The 16,051-nt window shown below is 40.6% G+C and overlaps 2 protein-coding genes across 9 annotated transcripts in view; both read left to right on the forward strand.

Annotated features, from left to right (window-relative positions):
* Nucleotides 1-11,972, forward strand: part of sytl2a (synaptotagmin-like 2a) — a 25,630-nt gene extending 13,658 nt beyond the window's left edge. For 2 of the 6 annotated variants that reach the window (XM_061250200.1, XM_061250201.1), the window contains exons 7-16: nucleotides 4,905-5,006; nucleotides 5,880-5,974; nucleotides 7,064-7,177; nucleotides 7,857-8,026; nucleotides 8,594-8,696; nucleotides 8,843-9,004; nucleotides 9,181-9,259; nucleotides 9,384-9,483; nucleotides 9,789-9,994; nucleotides 10,304-11,970. In XM_061250200.1, coding sequence (XP_061106184.1) covers nucleotides 4,905-5,006; nucleotides 5,880-5,974; nucleotides 7,064-7,177; nucleotides 7,857-8,026; nucleotides 8,594-8,696; nucleotides 8,843-9,004; nucleotides 9,181-9,259; nucleotides 9,384-9,483; nucleotides 9,789-9,994; nucleotides 10,304-10,452 — 1,280 coding nt within the window. In that variant the 3' untranslated portion in view covers nucleotides 10,453-11,970. Of the gene's footprint in view, nucleotides 1-1,456; nucleotides 3,556-4,904; nucleotides 5,007-5,879; nucleotides 5,975-7,063; nucleotides 7,178-7,856; nucleotides 8,027-8,593; nucleotides 8,697-8,842; nucleotides 9,005-9,180; nucleotides 9,260-9,383; nucleotides 9,484-9,788; nucleotides 9,995-10,303 lie in introns of those variants that run through there. The other 4 variants (XM_061250203.1, XM_061250198.1, XM_061250199.1 and 1 more) reach the window with 4 other exon arrangements.
* Nucleotides 11,973-12,303: 331 nt separating this feature from the next.
* On the forward strand, nucleotides 12,304-15,118 carry crebzf (CREB/ATF bZIP transcription factor). 3 transcript variants are annotated; one of them, XM_061249054.1, is made up of 4 exons: nucleotides 12,304-12,498; nucleotides 12,859-13,714; nucleotides 13,933-14,004; nucleotides 14,626-15,118. In XM_061249054.1, exons 2-3 carry the CDS (start codon nucleotides 12,915-12,917, stop codon nucleotides 13,949-13,951), a joined length of 819 nt encoding a protein of 272 aa, XP_061105038.1. In that variant the 5' UTR covers nucleotides 12,304-12,498; nucleotides 12,859-12,914; the 3' UTR covers nucleotides 13,952-14,004; nucleotides 14,626-15,118. The 3 variants fall into 3 exon arrangements, with proteins under 3 accessions (XP_061105038.1, XP_061105037.1, XP_061105039.1); XM_061249053.1 differs by having other exon boundaries at nucleotides 13,944-14,004; XM_061249055.1 differs by having other exon boundaries at nucleotides 12,859-14,004.
* The last annotated feature ends 933 nt before the right edge of the window (nucleotides 15,119-16,051 follow it).

Below are 16,051 nucleotides of genomic sequence, written 5' to 3' on the forward strand. Positions count from 1 at the left end.
CTAAAAGCCACATAGGCAGTCTTGCTAAAATAAATTCAGAAGATACAGGTACCTTAGAGGCAGTTCTCCCTGAAACTGCGCCTTTGCTGAAAAAGAGGACCACCGCTTACCCTCCCCTGGATTCTCTGTCAGACAAGGATGAATCATTTCCCAAATGGAGCAGCCTAACAGTCCAGCAGGGTGCCATTTCTGTCGCCTCCAAGGGGATCCTCAAGCACAGCTCCAGCTGCAGCTCTGCCGATTTCCCGGTCTTACGCTTCGACCGAGACGATGGCGTGTGCTCTGAACCACCCGAAGTCCAGAAAGCCCAACAGCCCAAAAGAAATGACAGGCCTGTTCAAAGGAGTGAGTCCCTTCACTCACTGGACAGGAAGCAGGTCCGCTTCTCCACAACAGTCAGCATGAGCAAAATGGAGGAAGGGTCAACATCGCTGGCTGATGGAGAGTTTGAGGAGCGTGACCTGCTGGACGTACAGTGCGAGACATTCACAGATGAGGAAGACGGGGCATGCAGATTAGGCATAGGCAGATTTATAGGTGAGAGCAATAATGATCTCACACACAGCGGAGCAGCGTGTGAGTTTCAGAAGGAGGGAGGAGTTCCCAGCCCCAACAAGGCAGTGGCAGAGTCTGTCCCTGGCATGGTCACCACACCTCCTTCCTCTGAGTCCCAGCACTGCAGGTTGGGGAGTAAATGGGAAGCGGTGGACACAGGTGAGGCTAAGAGCAGTGGAGAGGGGACAGTAAGACGAGGACGGGATGTAGGTCCACCCCAGAGTCCCGGTGGTAAGATTGAAATGGTGCCAATTCAATGTGCTGATCATTTCAACTCACAAAAGTTGTGCAGAAAAACTAAATCAATCAACCGTTCACTCCGTCATTGTAGTGCTAGACATTTCCATCACTGGGGCAAAAGTCACAGGAATACACAGGAAATACACCAACTAATGTACACTGTTCAATACATTTCCCCACACTTCATAACATAATGTTAAAATGCTGGGTTCCTCCTAACCCCTAAATCTAATTTCTGATCTATTTTTTTCTTTATTTCCATGAATCCATACTAATTGATCTTTTATTATCATGTTTGCTACATGTGTACATGTGAGCATATTTATCCATCAGCTTGCACTAGTGTACACATATGGCTTTTTATCCTCCTAAGACCCAGTGATTAAAGTCTCAAGTCTTGATCCAGAGAAACATTCATTCTACTATGCTGAAACCACTACAAGCAAGTTTCAATAAAGATAAAATAATAAATATTTTAACTTTCACAAAAAAAAAAAAAATTCTGCCAGGTCTCAGGAGGATATGTGCTAGTTCTCTAATGGTGATTGGTGAATTAGGACTGCAAGGAACAGATCTCTGGGGAAATGCATGCATATTGTTCTGCTCTAAGTCTTTAAAAAGGAATAACTTCAAATGATTTCACATTTCAGACAATATCTTTCATAAGTGTATCATAATTTGCATATGTTTGGATAATGTGAATGCTGTGTCTTTCTTTTATAGGTCAACATGATGCTGAATCCTCTAGCCAGTCTGAGGATCAGAAAGGTAAGCCTGTTCATGCAATGATTCAAGGCCGTGGGCTCTCCTCCAGACCGGCAGAGCAGAGTCATGGGCTAGCAGAGGAGCAAGGATGCCCCATTGCTAAGGTCCTAGAGGGGTTCAGCTGGGGCTGTGATGGCAGCAACCAATATGACGCCCATCAAAAGGGCGCTCAGGAAGCTGTGGAAGAATTTGGAATCCTTGAAGATGCAGCCTTGGATGACAAGCCGAGTTTGTTCAGCGGGACAAACTCTGTTAAGGCAGAATCCCAGAAGCCTGGGAGGGAGCCATCTGAAAAAAAGGTTAAGAGTCCTGCCAGAAGTGACACTGAAGCACAGACGCTGTATGGGAATGTTTCTCACACTGAACAAATGACAGATGGGCCCACTCTTAGGAAGTACCCTGTCTTCCACTACCTGAACACAGAGGCAAGTAGTCAAAGAGAGTCATGCATCACTGCTTCAGAAAATAAGCTACGTCCAGGAACAGAAGGAAAACTCATGTCACAGCGAGAAGCAGAAGACAAGACTGCTCCACTCAGTCACCCAGTCGTGGGGGACGCACAACTGGCCATGAAACGGAAGTATGTATATGAAGAGATATCACCTCAAAGGCTCGCTAACTTGAAATTGTTCTGGGAGAAAGGTATCTGTGGGTCTAAAATACTGATCAGCAAAACAAGCAAATATTCAGAAACAAACAAAACTATGAAGGAATTTGTTGACAGAAGTGAGGCAGATCAAAAATGGAGTAAGTCTGGTGTAGACTTGTGCAAGGTAGGAAGGGAACTCCCTTTCTGGACTGGAGAAACTTCACCAGCACCTGAAACCATGAAGAATGTCTATGGACATTATAATCTACACTTCAAAGCTAGGAATGAAAGTGAACCTCATGATCATGAAGTGGGCGTCAAGAGAAGTCCCCTTGATTCAGCAAACAGTATCACAATTACTGAGCAGTCAGGTCATTCTCTCTTCCACAAGGAAGCATACCCAAACCCAGAAAAGGACTCATCACATTTGGAGGACAGCTCAACTTATTTTGAAAGCAGAAACATTTTAACAAACCAGAATGAAGAGGATATATACGTAGCTAAGCCCATCATCAGCGAGGAGGTACCTGAGGGGTTGAAAACTAACATACAGACAGGCCACCAAGGACAGGAATTTGGTTCAAAACATGATTCTCTGGCTGCCTGTGGACAGACTGACAAGCAACAAGATGACAGAGCTGGCAAGATAAGTCACCTAAAATCAAAGGGGAAAAGTGGCCCTAAAATTATTGTTGGAAAACAAAAAGGGTCTTTAGAGACCAAAGTGAACCAAATCCCAGAGCCCACATCTAGCTGTGCTGAGAAAGAACTTGCCATATCTAGGTCTGATCTAAGGTCAGTAGGCATTGAATTAGACAGATCTTCTCTCCCATCAATTAAGGAACAACCTGAGACGGAATTGGAGAACCAGACTGCAAATAATGCACAGTATGGGCATATTGATGACTGCAGGGGCACTGTGCCTTCCGTCAAAGCTGAGTTGCTCTCTACTGATGGTGTTCCCCAACATTCAAAAAGCACCTATCAAGAGACTCTTGTCATGCAACAGGCATGTCAGTTTCTGGTTGGGGAACCAAGTCCTGATTGTCCCCCACAAATCCCACCGAGGTGTCCAATAAAATCCAAAACTGAGACCTGCTCCTCAAAATCCCATTCTGTCGATGTCTGCCCTCCGATAAGGGAGCTCATTGAGAAGGAACAGAAACAAATTCCTCCCATTTGGCAAAAGAAGGTACATTCACCTAGAAGAATAGCATGGGATTCTGGAGTCACAAAGATAGCCATTGAAACCAAAGATGTTCATCATCCATCAACACAGCCCCAGGAGGCATCAGAGCAACCTAGGAACAGGAGGGGCAGTGAGGGTCATGGGACTGACTGCACTCCCGACTCTCCCAGAAGCAACATACCCAAAACTTGGTCTAACTCCTTGGCAAGTTCAGACTGTGAGCATTCTCATTTTAAAACATCCTCTCTTCCCCCCATCCCCCCAAATGATTTAGTTAACCCTAAATTATAATGCATTCATTCTTGATTTCAATCTGTTATGATCAATTAAAATGTGTATGTGGTAGAAGCTAAATGTGTCATTCCCTTTTAAGGTGTTATTGTGGGGTCAGTATGTGGACCTCCACATACAAATAAAATAAAATATAAAAAATACACCAAATATGTAGGCCTGCAGTATGTTCTTTGAATAAAAAGATTGTCAAATACATTATGTGGTTGATAAATAAGGAAAGCCAAACCTTAGTTGAAAGGAGGGGGAAACAAAGCTGGAATATGTACACACAGTAAAATGTCCAGTGTTAGTTTAACTTGAACAGAATGATATGAGTTCAACAGGGACCTATGTGTACTCTGTAAGAGTTGATTTAACACTGAATATATTACTGTGCAGTACACACCACAGATCCGGCTTTCACTTGATAAATGGTTAGGTCCAGTTATTTGTGTTCAACACTGATCTTATATTGGAAAAGAGTGGTTTATAATATATAAACTGATGTGTATTACACCAGAAATTGAGAGGATGCAGTCTGTAGACCATAGATAGGAAAGCCTTATATGATAGATTAAATTTTTTTGAGAAATATTATTGGATGAGTTATGCATTTAAACAACTCTAAAAAATAGTTTTATAATCAAGTAAACAGTAAAATTATAAAGTCTACTATCCTCACCTCTCAACAAATAACCCTATATATTTTCACAACAAAGGTAATAGCCCTGCTTCTGCACTGTGCATTCTTAGCTTCTGCACTGATACCCTATAAAACAAACTACTTGGCTGCAGGATTTTCTTCAGTTCTTTTGAAAAAAATATGTATGATCAAATGAATGTAAAAACTTGTAGAAACCTTTGAAATGAGAATTTTGTATTTGTCAATAAAAATAAAAATGCAGGGTAGTCGTTTTTTCCCTTTCATATTTTGAAAAGAAATGTAAATTAGACCCTGGGTATTGTAATCCTTATTTTCTGTTGTAATTTATTGCTGTGTTGCTTTGATCATTATCAAACACTTTCGGTAACCAGTAGTCTACTTTTATGTTACCTGTGTGTGCCAAATGAGAAGGCTTCAAAAATCATGGAATCACTAGAGACCAAATATATGAAATTAACAAGCATTTCTTTTTATTGATCATGCAAATCAGTAAAACGAGTATGCAACCATGATTTTTAGTGATGATCACAGGAAATATGAACTGATTAAATATGAGTCAGATGTTATGTGGCCTGCCGGCAGGGTTACAGAGTTGGGAGGGGAGTTCATGTTCTTTTACTCTGTGGCAGGTTGTGATGAGTCTCAAAGCCCCGTTAAGGCTTTAAAGCAAATCTCTGCAAGACCCGTAGCTGAGTCCAAAAATCTGGAGGATATTTCGTCGCAGCAAACCAGTGAGCAAACCCTCGCCTGTGCAGTACAGGGACAAAGCACTCAACAGTGAAAAACTGCACGCATGCCAGAGTACAGAGACAAAGCACTCAACAGTGAAAAACTGCACGCATGCATGCATTCACATACTGACACAGACGCATCTTCACACGCATGCATGCCTGCACACATGCATAAAGCGGGAAATTATAAGTGAATGTGGACACCTGTGTGCCTTCTTAACTTTCACTTGGATGTGTGTCGTAGTTGTATTACAGAATCCAAATTAGTTCTGTGAGTATTAACAAAATGTGTACAGATATGCATGCTTTGTTTCAGTGTGTGCAGTGTTTTACTTGTGTTCCATGTGCCATGTGTTCTTTACATACAATAAAAGCTTATGAATATTTCTTGTTATTGCACACCATTTAAAATCACATTTGACAGTTGTGCTCTGTCCCATAGACTCCCATATTTTAGAGATCTCCTTCTGGCTTTTCAATCTTAAGTGTGCACAAATAATTCCATAATGCCTTGTCATGTCAAACAGAGCTTCTGTTTTGAAAGAAAAGAAAGCATGGATTGGCACCTGTGTCTTTTTGCGTGGGTGTTAAATACAAAGATATGCCATGATGTACTATACTGAAGGACCCTTGCTGTGGGAATTAACAGAATAGAATGTTGTAGTACTTTGAATGTAAGGTCTGATGAGAACATGCTGTTCACTTAGTGTCTGATTAATGCTCGTCATTAAGTGAGTGCATTGCATTTCAGCAATATGCCTAATGTTGGGGGAAAGGCATGTACTTGGTGTGATGTGAGTGAGTGAGTGAGTGTATGAGAGAGAGAGTGCTGGAGAAAGAGAGACAGGTGTGTTCATGACTGCTGTTCCTCAGTCTCCCCAGTGTCCACGTGTCCCAGCTCCTCCTTCTCAGAGCGGGAGCAGATGAAGAAGCGGTGTGCGTCCATGCCTGCCTTTCTGCATGGAGAGGTGAAGAGAATTCCCTCCCCTGACAGCATGAACACTTTCCCACAGCAGCTCCTGATCTACTGATCCCACTCTACTGAACTACTGATCCCACTCCCATCCCTCCCCTGCCAGCATGAACACTTTCCCACAGCAGCTACTGATCTACTGATCTACTGATCCCACTCACCTGAACTACTGATCCCACTCCCTTCCCTCCCCTGCCAGCATGAATACATTCCCACAGCAGCTACTGATCTACTGATCCCACTCCCATCCCTCCCCTGCCAGCATGAACACTTTCCCACAGCAGCTACTGAACTACTGATCTACTGATCCCACTCTACTGATCTACTGATCCCACTCCCTCCCCTGCCAGCATGAACACTTTCCCACAGCAGCTACTGATCCCACTCAGAATCTTCTGTTGCACTTTCCTCCGCAGCATAGGATAAAAGACTAAGAGTATGGGGTATTAATGAGAGAACCTTTCAGTGTTAATTTGCTGCAACCTGGCCTTCCCACAGGCTCTGCAGATTGCTATACTGAAGTAAACATCAAAGTAAAAATTACACTGACATTAATTGGGATGAAGTACTGCTGAAGTTAGCAAAAAACCTTCACTCAGTTGATATGATTTTGCTGGGAATTGTTGCTATTGCAGTCAGACTGGGGTAGGGGGTTAGGGGAGATTGTAATTTCTTGGCTGTATATCTGAGCCCATAAGATTTAAGAATATAAATCTATATTAATATTATGGAGGACATTATGTCACATGGGATGATGGATGAGGTCTGTGTCATACTCCTGTAACCACTGTGTGAGAAATTTTTAAGCTCCGTGATCTCTCAGCACCATTAAATAACCTTACCTCCTGACGGCATGACAATTCATTAATTCAGGCAAGTTGAATTTAAATTCAATTTATTAGAAAAACATTACAACATTATGGGATTTTTTCAATAAATGTATTGAATTTCAGTGCATTTTCTGAATTTAAATGGAACTGACCCCAACCCACAAGCCCCTGCGCACATGCTTTTTGGCTGACCGACTTGGCTGGAGCTGCTGATTTTACACGCTGTTCTCCTTGTGTGTGTACTTGTCTTATAGAAGGGTGGCAGGGACAGTGACTCCGGTTCGGAGAGCAGCTTCACCATTGGCGGAAGGAAGAGCAGTGCCTCCACTAACTTTAGCACCTCCTCTGGCATGGCTTCAATGTCCTCTGTATGTGTGATGCTAACTGGCCCCCCATTTTCTAACCAAACTACCACTGGCCTCTGTAACTGCTTTCTGTGCATGCAAGCTAAATCGTAATTATGATCATTTCATAGACATAATGCATAGCTGCCAACTCTCACGCTTTCGGCGTGAGACACACGCATTTGCATGTGCGTGTGAAAACAGGCAAATGCGTGTGTCTCACGCCGAAAGCGTGAGAGTTGGCAGCTATGATAATGCCTCTAACAGTTTTAATAGCTTGAAGCTTTTGTCAGTTTACATGAAGCATTTTGACTTTGGAGTAGATAACTGTAATTATGCTTAATGCTAGCAGAAGGCAGTGATTCTGTTTGGATGCTAGTTTTCTTGAGCTGAGCAAATATGTTTGTCTTAATTCAAATCCAAAAGGATAGGATAAGCCTGAATGGACTCCAAAGATGGTTCTACGGGGTAAAGGCAGAAACTGGCGTAAAATAAGCTTGTCAAAACTACCTTTAGGACCATTTTCATTCCACCTATTTACTGTAAAGCTTTGTTAAACATATAATATTAGAAAACAGATTAAAACAGTGAGACTATAACAGAAATGTAACTGAACACTATTGCTTTTTCAAGGCAAGTCTGATAGAACTGTATGTTTGTGTGTATCTGATGGTCTCCCCTCTGCGTTTGGTGGACCGGACAGGCCAGTAGCAGTCTGATGAGCATCTACAGTCTGGAATTTGAGAATGTGGAAGTCAAAGGGACCATCCAGTTTGCCCTCAGCTATGTTCAGAAGCTGGGAGAGTTGCATGTATTTGTGGTTCGGTGTAGGGATCTGGCGATCGCAGATTCCAAGAAGAACCGGTCTGATCCGTAAGTGGTTCAAAGTGTCATTCAGTGGTGAAAGGGTTGAACGCTTGTGTAGCCTCTCAGTTCAGCTTCTGTAGTCACACCTGAAGTGGAATGTTTAAAAAGATGGATAGGATACAAATTGTTCTGCTTGGGACATTTTTTTTTCACCAGCTTTCATTTGCCTTAGAAAGTTTTGCCTAACAACTGTTGGGGAGCCAGGGGTGTTCAAGGTAACAAGAAACCTAAAAAAAGAGTAAACTACATCCATGAGCTCTGTAACACGATCAAACAAAATACAAGCTGGCAAGCACCCAGCTGAGCATTATGGGTATGGTTGAATGTGTTGAATGTGATAATGTAATACTGAGGCTGATTGTTACCTGCCTTTAAAATACACACACACACACACACACACACACATATATAATGTGTATATATATGTATATATATATATATATATAAATATTTAAATTATAATTTCAAAAGAGAAACGTATCAATAATGAAGATGTGCTTGTTCTATGTTGCTGCTACCTCACCAAACCTTTCAAACGTTTTAGTGTGATACACTGTTTTTTTCCTATTGTAGATATGTGAAAAGTTATCTCTTGCCTGACAAAGCAAGACTGGGAAAGAAAAAGACGACAGTGAAGAAGAAGACCATTAATCCCATCTACAATGAAATCCTGAGGGTAAGAAGCTTGGCTTTCAGAAATGACTAGCTTTGTGACAGATGCCATTTTATAGGTTTGTAAATGCTTATCGCCTGACTGAGCATTTAGTTTGGGTTTGATTTGGCTGTTCAATTTATATCACTTGTTCTGCTCTCCCTATGCAGTATAAAATTGATGTGGAAACCCTGAAGAGTCAGGTCCTAAACCTCTCTGTGTGGCATCACAACAGCTTTGGAAGGAATAGCTTTTTGGGCGAGGTGGATTTCGAATTATCCAAATGGGATTTAAGGAACACACATATGAATGACTTCAGACTGAAATCAAAGGTAAAAAACCCGAAAGCACAAAGTCTTTAGTTACTCTTATTCTTCAACTTTTAAAAGTTGCCTTGAAAGTAACTTTTCAGTGAATTGATTAATTTGTATTATTGTTATTATTATTATTATTATTAATCATAATCACAATCATAATAATCATCGTAATGTTTTGTCTTTTGGCTCAGTCCACATCTGGCCTGGAGCCCACAGATGACAGAGGAGAGATTCGGTTGGCTTTGCGCTTCCTGCAACAGAGCTCTCACGGTAAGCATCTTGCTATATCTGAGACTTCATTACTGTGAGAGGGATTTATTCATTTTCATTTCAGAGGACAGAATTATGTGTGTTCTTAGTTCTTTCATGAGTGATTTTTTATGTTGTTGACTAGGTAAGAGAACACCTAAGACCGGTTTGGTACAGATCTTTGTGAAAGAGTGCAAAAACCTGCCATTGATCAGGGGTGCAGCTATTGATCCTTTCGTAAAATGGTACGTATAGCAGTATATATATTTTAGCTGATATGTGTGTATATGTGCATGCATGTGTGTGTGCATGCATGCATGTGTTTGTAGAATGTATAATTTTTTTAACAATTATGGTTACTTTTTATGGTTACTTTTTTCCTCTCACCTGTAATGCATGCATATGTCCACTAGAGGATGTCCTTTATCTTCTGCCTTTATCTCAAGCTAAGAAAAAAAAAAGATGAGGAAGAACGTGTTCTTTCCACAAACTTTGATCCTATTTATCGGATGTAAGAATTAGCTTACCTGTCTGTCTTGTTCCTCTGCAGCTACGTACTTCCTGACACCAATCGGAAAAGCAGGCAGAAGTCACGGGTGTTAAGGAGGACGGCCAATCCGGTGTTCAACCACACAATGGTGTACGATGGCTTCAAGGCGGAGGACCTGCAGGAGGCCTGTGTGGAGATCACAGTCTGGGACCATGACCGCCTCAACAACCACTTCCTGGGTGGAGTTAGGCTGAGTCTCGGCACAGGTGAGTGGGTCCACTGCTAAACCCGTTCCAGCTGAAAATTATTATGAGCTTCACTGTTATTGGCAATTGGACTTTATGACCTAATGACAGTGAAATATGTCTATTCCTCTTAGTTCTTCCATACCTACATTTATTATGGCCCCTGACCAAACTCAAAGTAAATGAAAATGGGAAAAATAAAAATACAATACCCCTTGTACTACTGCCACTGGATTTAAAGAAAATCTGAAAGAGTCTATTAGGAGTAAATCTTAGACTTAGCAGTCATCTTGATTAACAGGGTAATTGTACTGGTCTGTCTCTTTGCAGGTAGAAGTCATGGAACAGTTGTAGATTGGATGGATTCTAATACAGCTGAAGCAATGCTATGGGAACAAATGATGGATTCACACAATGAATGGGTGGAAGATGTATTGCCTTTAAGAATGTTGATGATGGCACACAGCATGTCGAAATAAAAAAGAAGGATTACAATATTTTGACCTGTTAAATAGTGTATGTTTGATTGCAGCAAATTACCCTATTGCGATTAAATTGAGTGTATATTACAGTGGGGTGCAAAAATGTCTGTTACAATGAATCTGTATGTGATGGAAAGCAAAACTGTAAATGGTTAAACATGAGACCTTTCTGAACATTTTAAAGCAAGATTGCTTTTCATTTTCATTTTTTACTGTTTATAAATTAGGATAAATTTAAATTTATAAAAAAGGAAAAGGGCCCTGTGCAAAAGTTTGGGAACCCTTTTGGATTATTCTTTGTTACTTTTTATGATTTTTAGATGATTACTAAGGCCCAGACCCAGGTGATTTACTTGTTAGGGCTTCAATGAGTCAGGTGAGTATAACTCCATGCCTTCTAAAGTATCCAACTACAGTGGCTGTTCTGTCTGGTGTTAACAACCATGGGTTTCTCTAAACAATTGTCCAAGGGTTTCAGAATGAAGATGGTTCATTTCCAAACCAAGAAGGAGAAGGCTACAAAAACTCTCAATGTTTCAAACTATCTATTTGCACTGTCAGAAACATTATTAGAAAATGGAAGATAAATGGAACAGTTGAAGTTAAGGCAAGGTCTGGAAGACCAAGAAAGATTTCAGATAGAATGGCGCGAGACCTGGTGAGAAATGCTCAGAAGTACCCACTGTAAAAATGAGCTGCAATAAAGAGTAGCAGACACAGCTTTAGCTGTTGACGGGAAATTGTTACAGTTCAGTGTAAATAACAAAGACCTACATGGCAGAGTTGCCAGAAAGAACATCTCAGATCTCAGTGATGTCGTTCATGCAAGGAGGCCGAAGAATATTTCTGAGCTAGCTGTGTTCTGCCAGGAAGAATGGGGGACAATTCCAAAAATCTAGAATAAGATGTTATAGTTGCCCAAGGAGGAGTTACAAAGTCCTAACTGACAGGATTCCCTTTATACAGGGCCTTTTTCCTTTTTGTGTTATCTTGAAACTGTAAAAAAGTAATCTTGCTTTAAAATTTGAAGACATGTCATATTTAACGTTGTACCATTTAAAGGTGAGGTTCGCTTCTGTTCACTTAGATATTAATTGTAAAAGGCCTTTTTGATCAGGGGTGCCCAAATGTTTGCACACTACTGTGTGTGATGTCATGTATGTACATCAAGAATTGAATCTAAAATTGCCTAAATAAAAAGCTTTTAGCCATGTTAATTATAATGCACAGTGCAGTGTATTGGTGCAAGCAGGGTAATATTCCAGATGTTCACATGATTTCTCTAATAAAATTTGGGATAGTCGGAATAAAGTAAGTTATTTGTTCAAGTTAACTCTGTGACTATTGATCAATCAGTTAACAGCTACATTTGAAATCATGGAATAAGCTTAGTTATAATACTTACAAACATTTGTGTTTCACTTTCTTTTCTCTTACTTATGTCTGTCTGTATGTGTGTATGTATGTCTCAGTATTCCCCATTTGTAAATTCACAGTAATTTCAAATGTATTAAAATTATATTTCCATCAGGATTTATTGTTTTTTAAATTTTTTTAATCATTTTGATTACATTTCTTCACATTTATCTCAAGGTTGGATTTTAAAGAGACTAATCTTAAAGAATGTGGGTAAATGCAAGTGTGCCAGAGGGGCATCTCTCATTCACTGATTGCCCACAGGAAGTTCTAGTTTTCAATTCATAAGTAAAAGTCATTTCGTATTATTACTATTATTTCTTTCTTCATTTGTTTGGGTGAGTCGTCTATTTCCGGCAAGTTCGGGGGAGGGCTAGATGACGCGCCACATACCGCGAGATCAGTGTTTGCACACGGCACCTTACGCCATGTTTTTTTCTACGTTTTAAGTGCGTGTGAGTCTTTTGCTTTGTTGGGGAAACTGGATCGGTGAAAAACTTAATTCGAAAGCTGATTGTTTTGTCGTTATTTGCCTCCCTGTTGACGAGGACGTTGGCAGCTACTGTGACTGACTTTATGTATCGGATCATCTTAATTTTAATATCGTTTACTGGGTGTCTACAACTGGTAAGTTTTGACTCCGTAGTTGTCTAAAATGCGCTGTCATTCTCTGTTGTTTTCGAACATTAGCTACAGTTAGCAAAGCTATCCACCGAACTATTTTTGGAGCGTTAACTTGCATTTGAAAGAACAAGCAAAATGGATAGATAACCAACTGTTTATGCCTGATGAATATCGACAAATAGAGCGTTTCACATAGGTCTTTCCACCGATTAAATAATGCTAGCAAATTCGTCTAGCGTGTGGCAGGCAAGCTGTAGTAAGCAACGGTAGGCCTCGATTACTTAATGTGCAAAATCTGCTGCTGTGGTTATTGATCTGGTTATACATTCCATTTACTTATTGAAATACTGTTTCTATTTTCAGGTGTGACCGGGGGCAGAGACAACCGTTCTGTGACACCGGATTCCCAAAAAGCCGAAATGATCACAAGAAAAAGAGCGCGAGTTGGGTCCAAGCCTGAAGCGAAGCCTAACGTTACCACCTGGCCACTGGAAGTTGATACAAGTGAAGAAATCGAAGTCACTGACGACGTGCATACGTCTCCATTTCAGTATTCCTCACCAGAAAGCGATAATACGCCCGGTTTGGAGCTTGATTTATTGAATATAGACGATTTTAATTGGCAGCTGGACAAGGACACAATTGCTTCATTTTTTGACGAAGGCGGGAGTGGCTTGCAGGATCTTTCAACACCGACATCATACGGAAGCTATGGAGGCAGCGAAGCGCTCTCGTTTTCCTCCTCACCTGGAGCAGTGGAGTCACCGAGGTGTAGAAGTAACATGCCGGTGCGGATCAACAAGAATGCCATCGCGGCCAGGATGAATCGTCTGAAGAAGAAAGAATACGTGAATGGATTGGAGAACAAAGTCACCTCTTTAGCGGCGGAGAATCGGAATCTCAGACAGGAGAACGAGCATTTGAACAAGAGGGTCGAAGAACTGGAAGACGAGGCGAGGTACCTCAGAGCGGTATTGGCTAACGAAAGCACGTTGGCCCAACTTTTGTCTAGACTCGGCGGTGTGAATGGCATGAAAGTGTCTACCTCGCTTTTCCAGGAACCCAACAAACACGACCACGATTACGCCCTGCCGAGAAAAAGGGTGAAGGTTGAGGAGAAGGACACACCTGGCGGCGTCTGTCTCCACGTTGACAAGAATCACGTCTCTGTGGAATTCTGCACTAAGTGCGCAGAAAGTGCAAGCACGGCACTTAAAATGTAGGGTCAAGTAACTTTCATTGTCTTTCAGAGCTTTTGAGACTGAACTTGATAATAGAAAAAAAAAGTGTTTAGATGAACTACTGGGGGACATGCCTGTGAACGGTTTTTAAGCAGTGTAAGAATGTAAAGATATATCCTAAAGAGCATGTGTGCGGTAGTTTGTAAGCATATGTGATCACTAATTTCATACAAGTTACTGCTAAACCTGTTGACAGTTTTCTTCTAGGTGGTTGATCTGCCATGCGGGATATGGGTTACAGAACATCCCTTGACTTCAGGACTCCATGGTAAGGATCAGAAAATGGAAGATGATGCTCGAGGAGAAAGCATACTTAGCTTTTGTGAAATAACGTCATTCTTTTGTTTCAAAGCAAAGCCTTTGTTTGAGGCATGTTAAAACTGCTATGTAAATATGTAATTGTTAAAGCAGGGACAGAAATTATCAGTTCCCTAATTTTGCCATGTGCAAATATTAATTTGATTTATCCAAGATCCAATATATATAATATGAAGCATCTTGGCTGGTGGAGGGAACTATTAAAATAGTTATTTGGCAGTGAATCTGGCAATATTGGATCACTGCTAATTTCAGTCCCTCCTGTGTGTAGGCTACTACACGTTTGAAATATTGTTAATGTACAGACTGGCAGAACTCTCAGAATTTACACAGCCAGAGTCTGCTGAATGCAACTGTAAATATATTGTAATTAAGATGGTGGTGAGGTTTCACAAAGGGTGACATTTTGCTGAAATATTTTACAGCTACCATAACACATTGGAGAATTAAATCCTTGCAACTGACTTAATAAGTTGCGGTTGCTTTGATTTCGCAACGACCCTTTGTGAAACTTCACTCTTTCCTGGAAGAATGCTTTCATTTAGCATCCTTATTTTTTTTTATGCTAAAGTGGATTCTGCTGGGGAATGCTGAAGAAACGGGACCAGTGGCAGCCTTCTTGGCCCGGTATATGTTAAAAGGTAGTATGCGAGATGGTGTAAGTTGTTTGCAGTTTTCACCACACCACAAGTGTTGAACATTGTATATTACGGGTGATATTGATTTTATCTGATGCATTGTAATTCACTGAATGCGAAAAGACAGCAATATATACTTTTTCCCAGTTTTTGTTGTTAAAACCAGGGAGTAGCGCAATCACAAAGTGACTCGTAGGATTAGTGCATTACGGGTAGATAAAATGGAGGTTTTTACAGAATGGACTATTGACTTATACATTGACCAAAGAAAGGTCCCTGGGTTTCTTAGTTTATGAAGAATTTGAGGAACAACTTGTGCCACTAAAGGCAGATTATCCTAGGCTTCTTTTTATTTCTTTTTGTGTTTTTTTGCCTAAAATGTAAGCAGTGTTCCATTTACTTGGGAATAAAAGTGTCTTACAAACACCATTTTTCATCATCCACTTATTTGACCTAAGTAGATTTTACTCTTTACTTGAATCACTTGCCTGCTTTCAATTTGTTGGCATTAACAGCTGTCTCCTTTCTCTTTTCAAACAGCAAGCTTTGTGTCTACAAACGTTCTTTTCTCTTCATCAAAATGGATTGTTGGTAATGGGTTTAGTCATTGGAACAAGCAGAGGAACGAAGATAGTCTGAATACACTTAAAGGGGTAATTCACCCAAACATGTTTTCACTTAGCCCAGAGTACCATCTATCCATCCAGATATTTTCACTGATGTGACAAATTTGCTAGATTTCACAACCTTTTTTAGATTCAGTTCGCTGGGATATAACGGACCTCTATCTGTTTTTCTGGAAATCAGTATGCTGACAATTGACATTAGAAAAACTCCTACAGCAACATCTTTCCAAATATAATGCCGCAGTTACTTGTCAACATCGACAGAGCTCAAAAATGCGCATTTTAATCCAGAACTATTTCTTCTATTGCCAGAACTCTCCAACTGTGTCTGTGCAAGCTGAAGTTTCTGCCAAAGCACACCAGTATTCCTGGAGAAAAGTCTTCGTCTTGCTTGTAGTCTGACATTGTTAGGAGTTCCTATATTGTTTTGGCACAATTTTGAACTAAAGTTCACAGCTGGCTATTGTACATTTTGATATGCAAGCTAGCGAAAACGCTGATCAAAACACTTAAATCATTGACAATTTTCCCCAGAATACTGGTGTGCTTTGGTGGAAACTACTGCTTGGGCCAACAGAGTGGGTGAGTTCTGGGAATTGAAGAAATTATTTGATTAAAAATAGCATTTTTGAACTCTTGATGTCCACAAGTAACTTCAAGTAACTGGCATTACATTTGGAAAGATGTTGCTGTAGAGTTTTTCTAATGTAAATTGTTCATAGAGGTCCATTAT

This window comes from Conger conger, chromosome 7, assembly GCF_963514075.1.
Source record: "Conger conger chromosome 7, fConCon1.1, whole genome shotgun sequence".
Classification (NCBI taxonomy): Eukaryota; Metazoa; Chordata; class Actinopteri; order Anguilliformes; family Congridae; genus Conger; species Conger conger.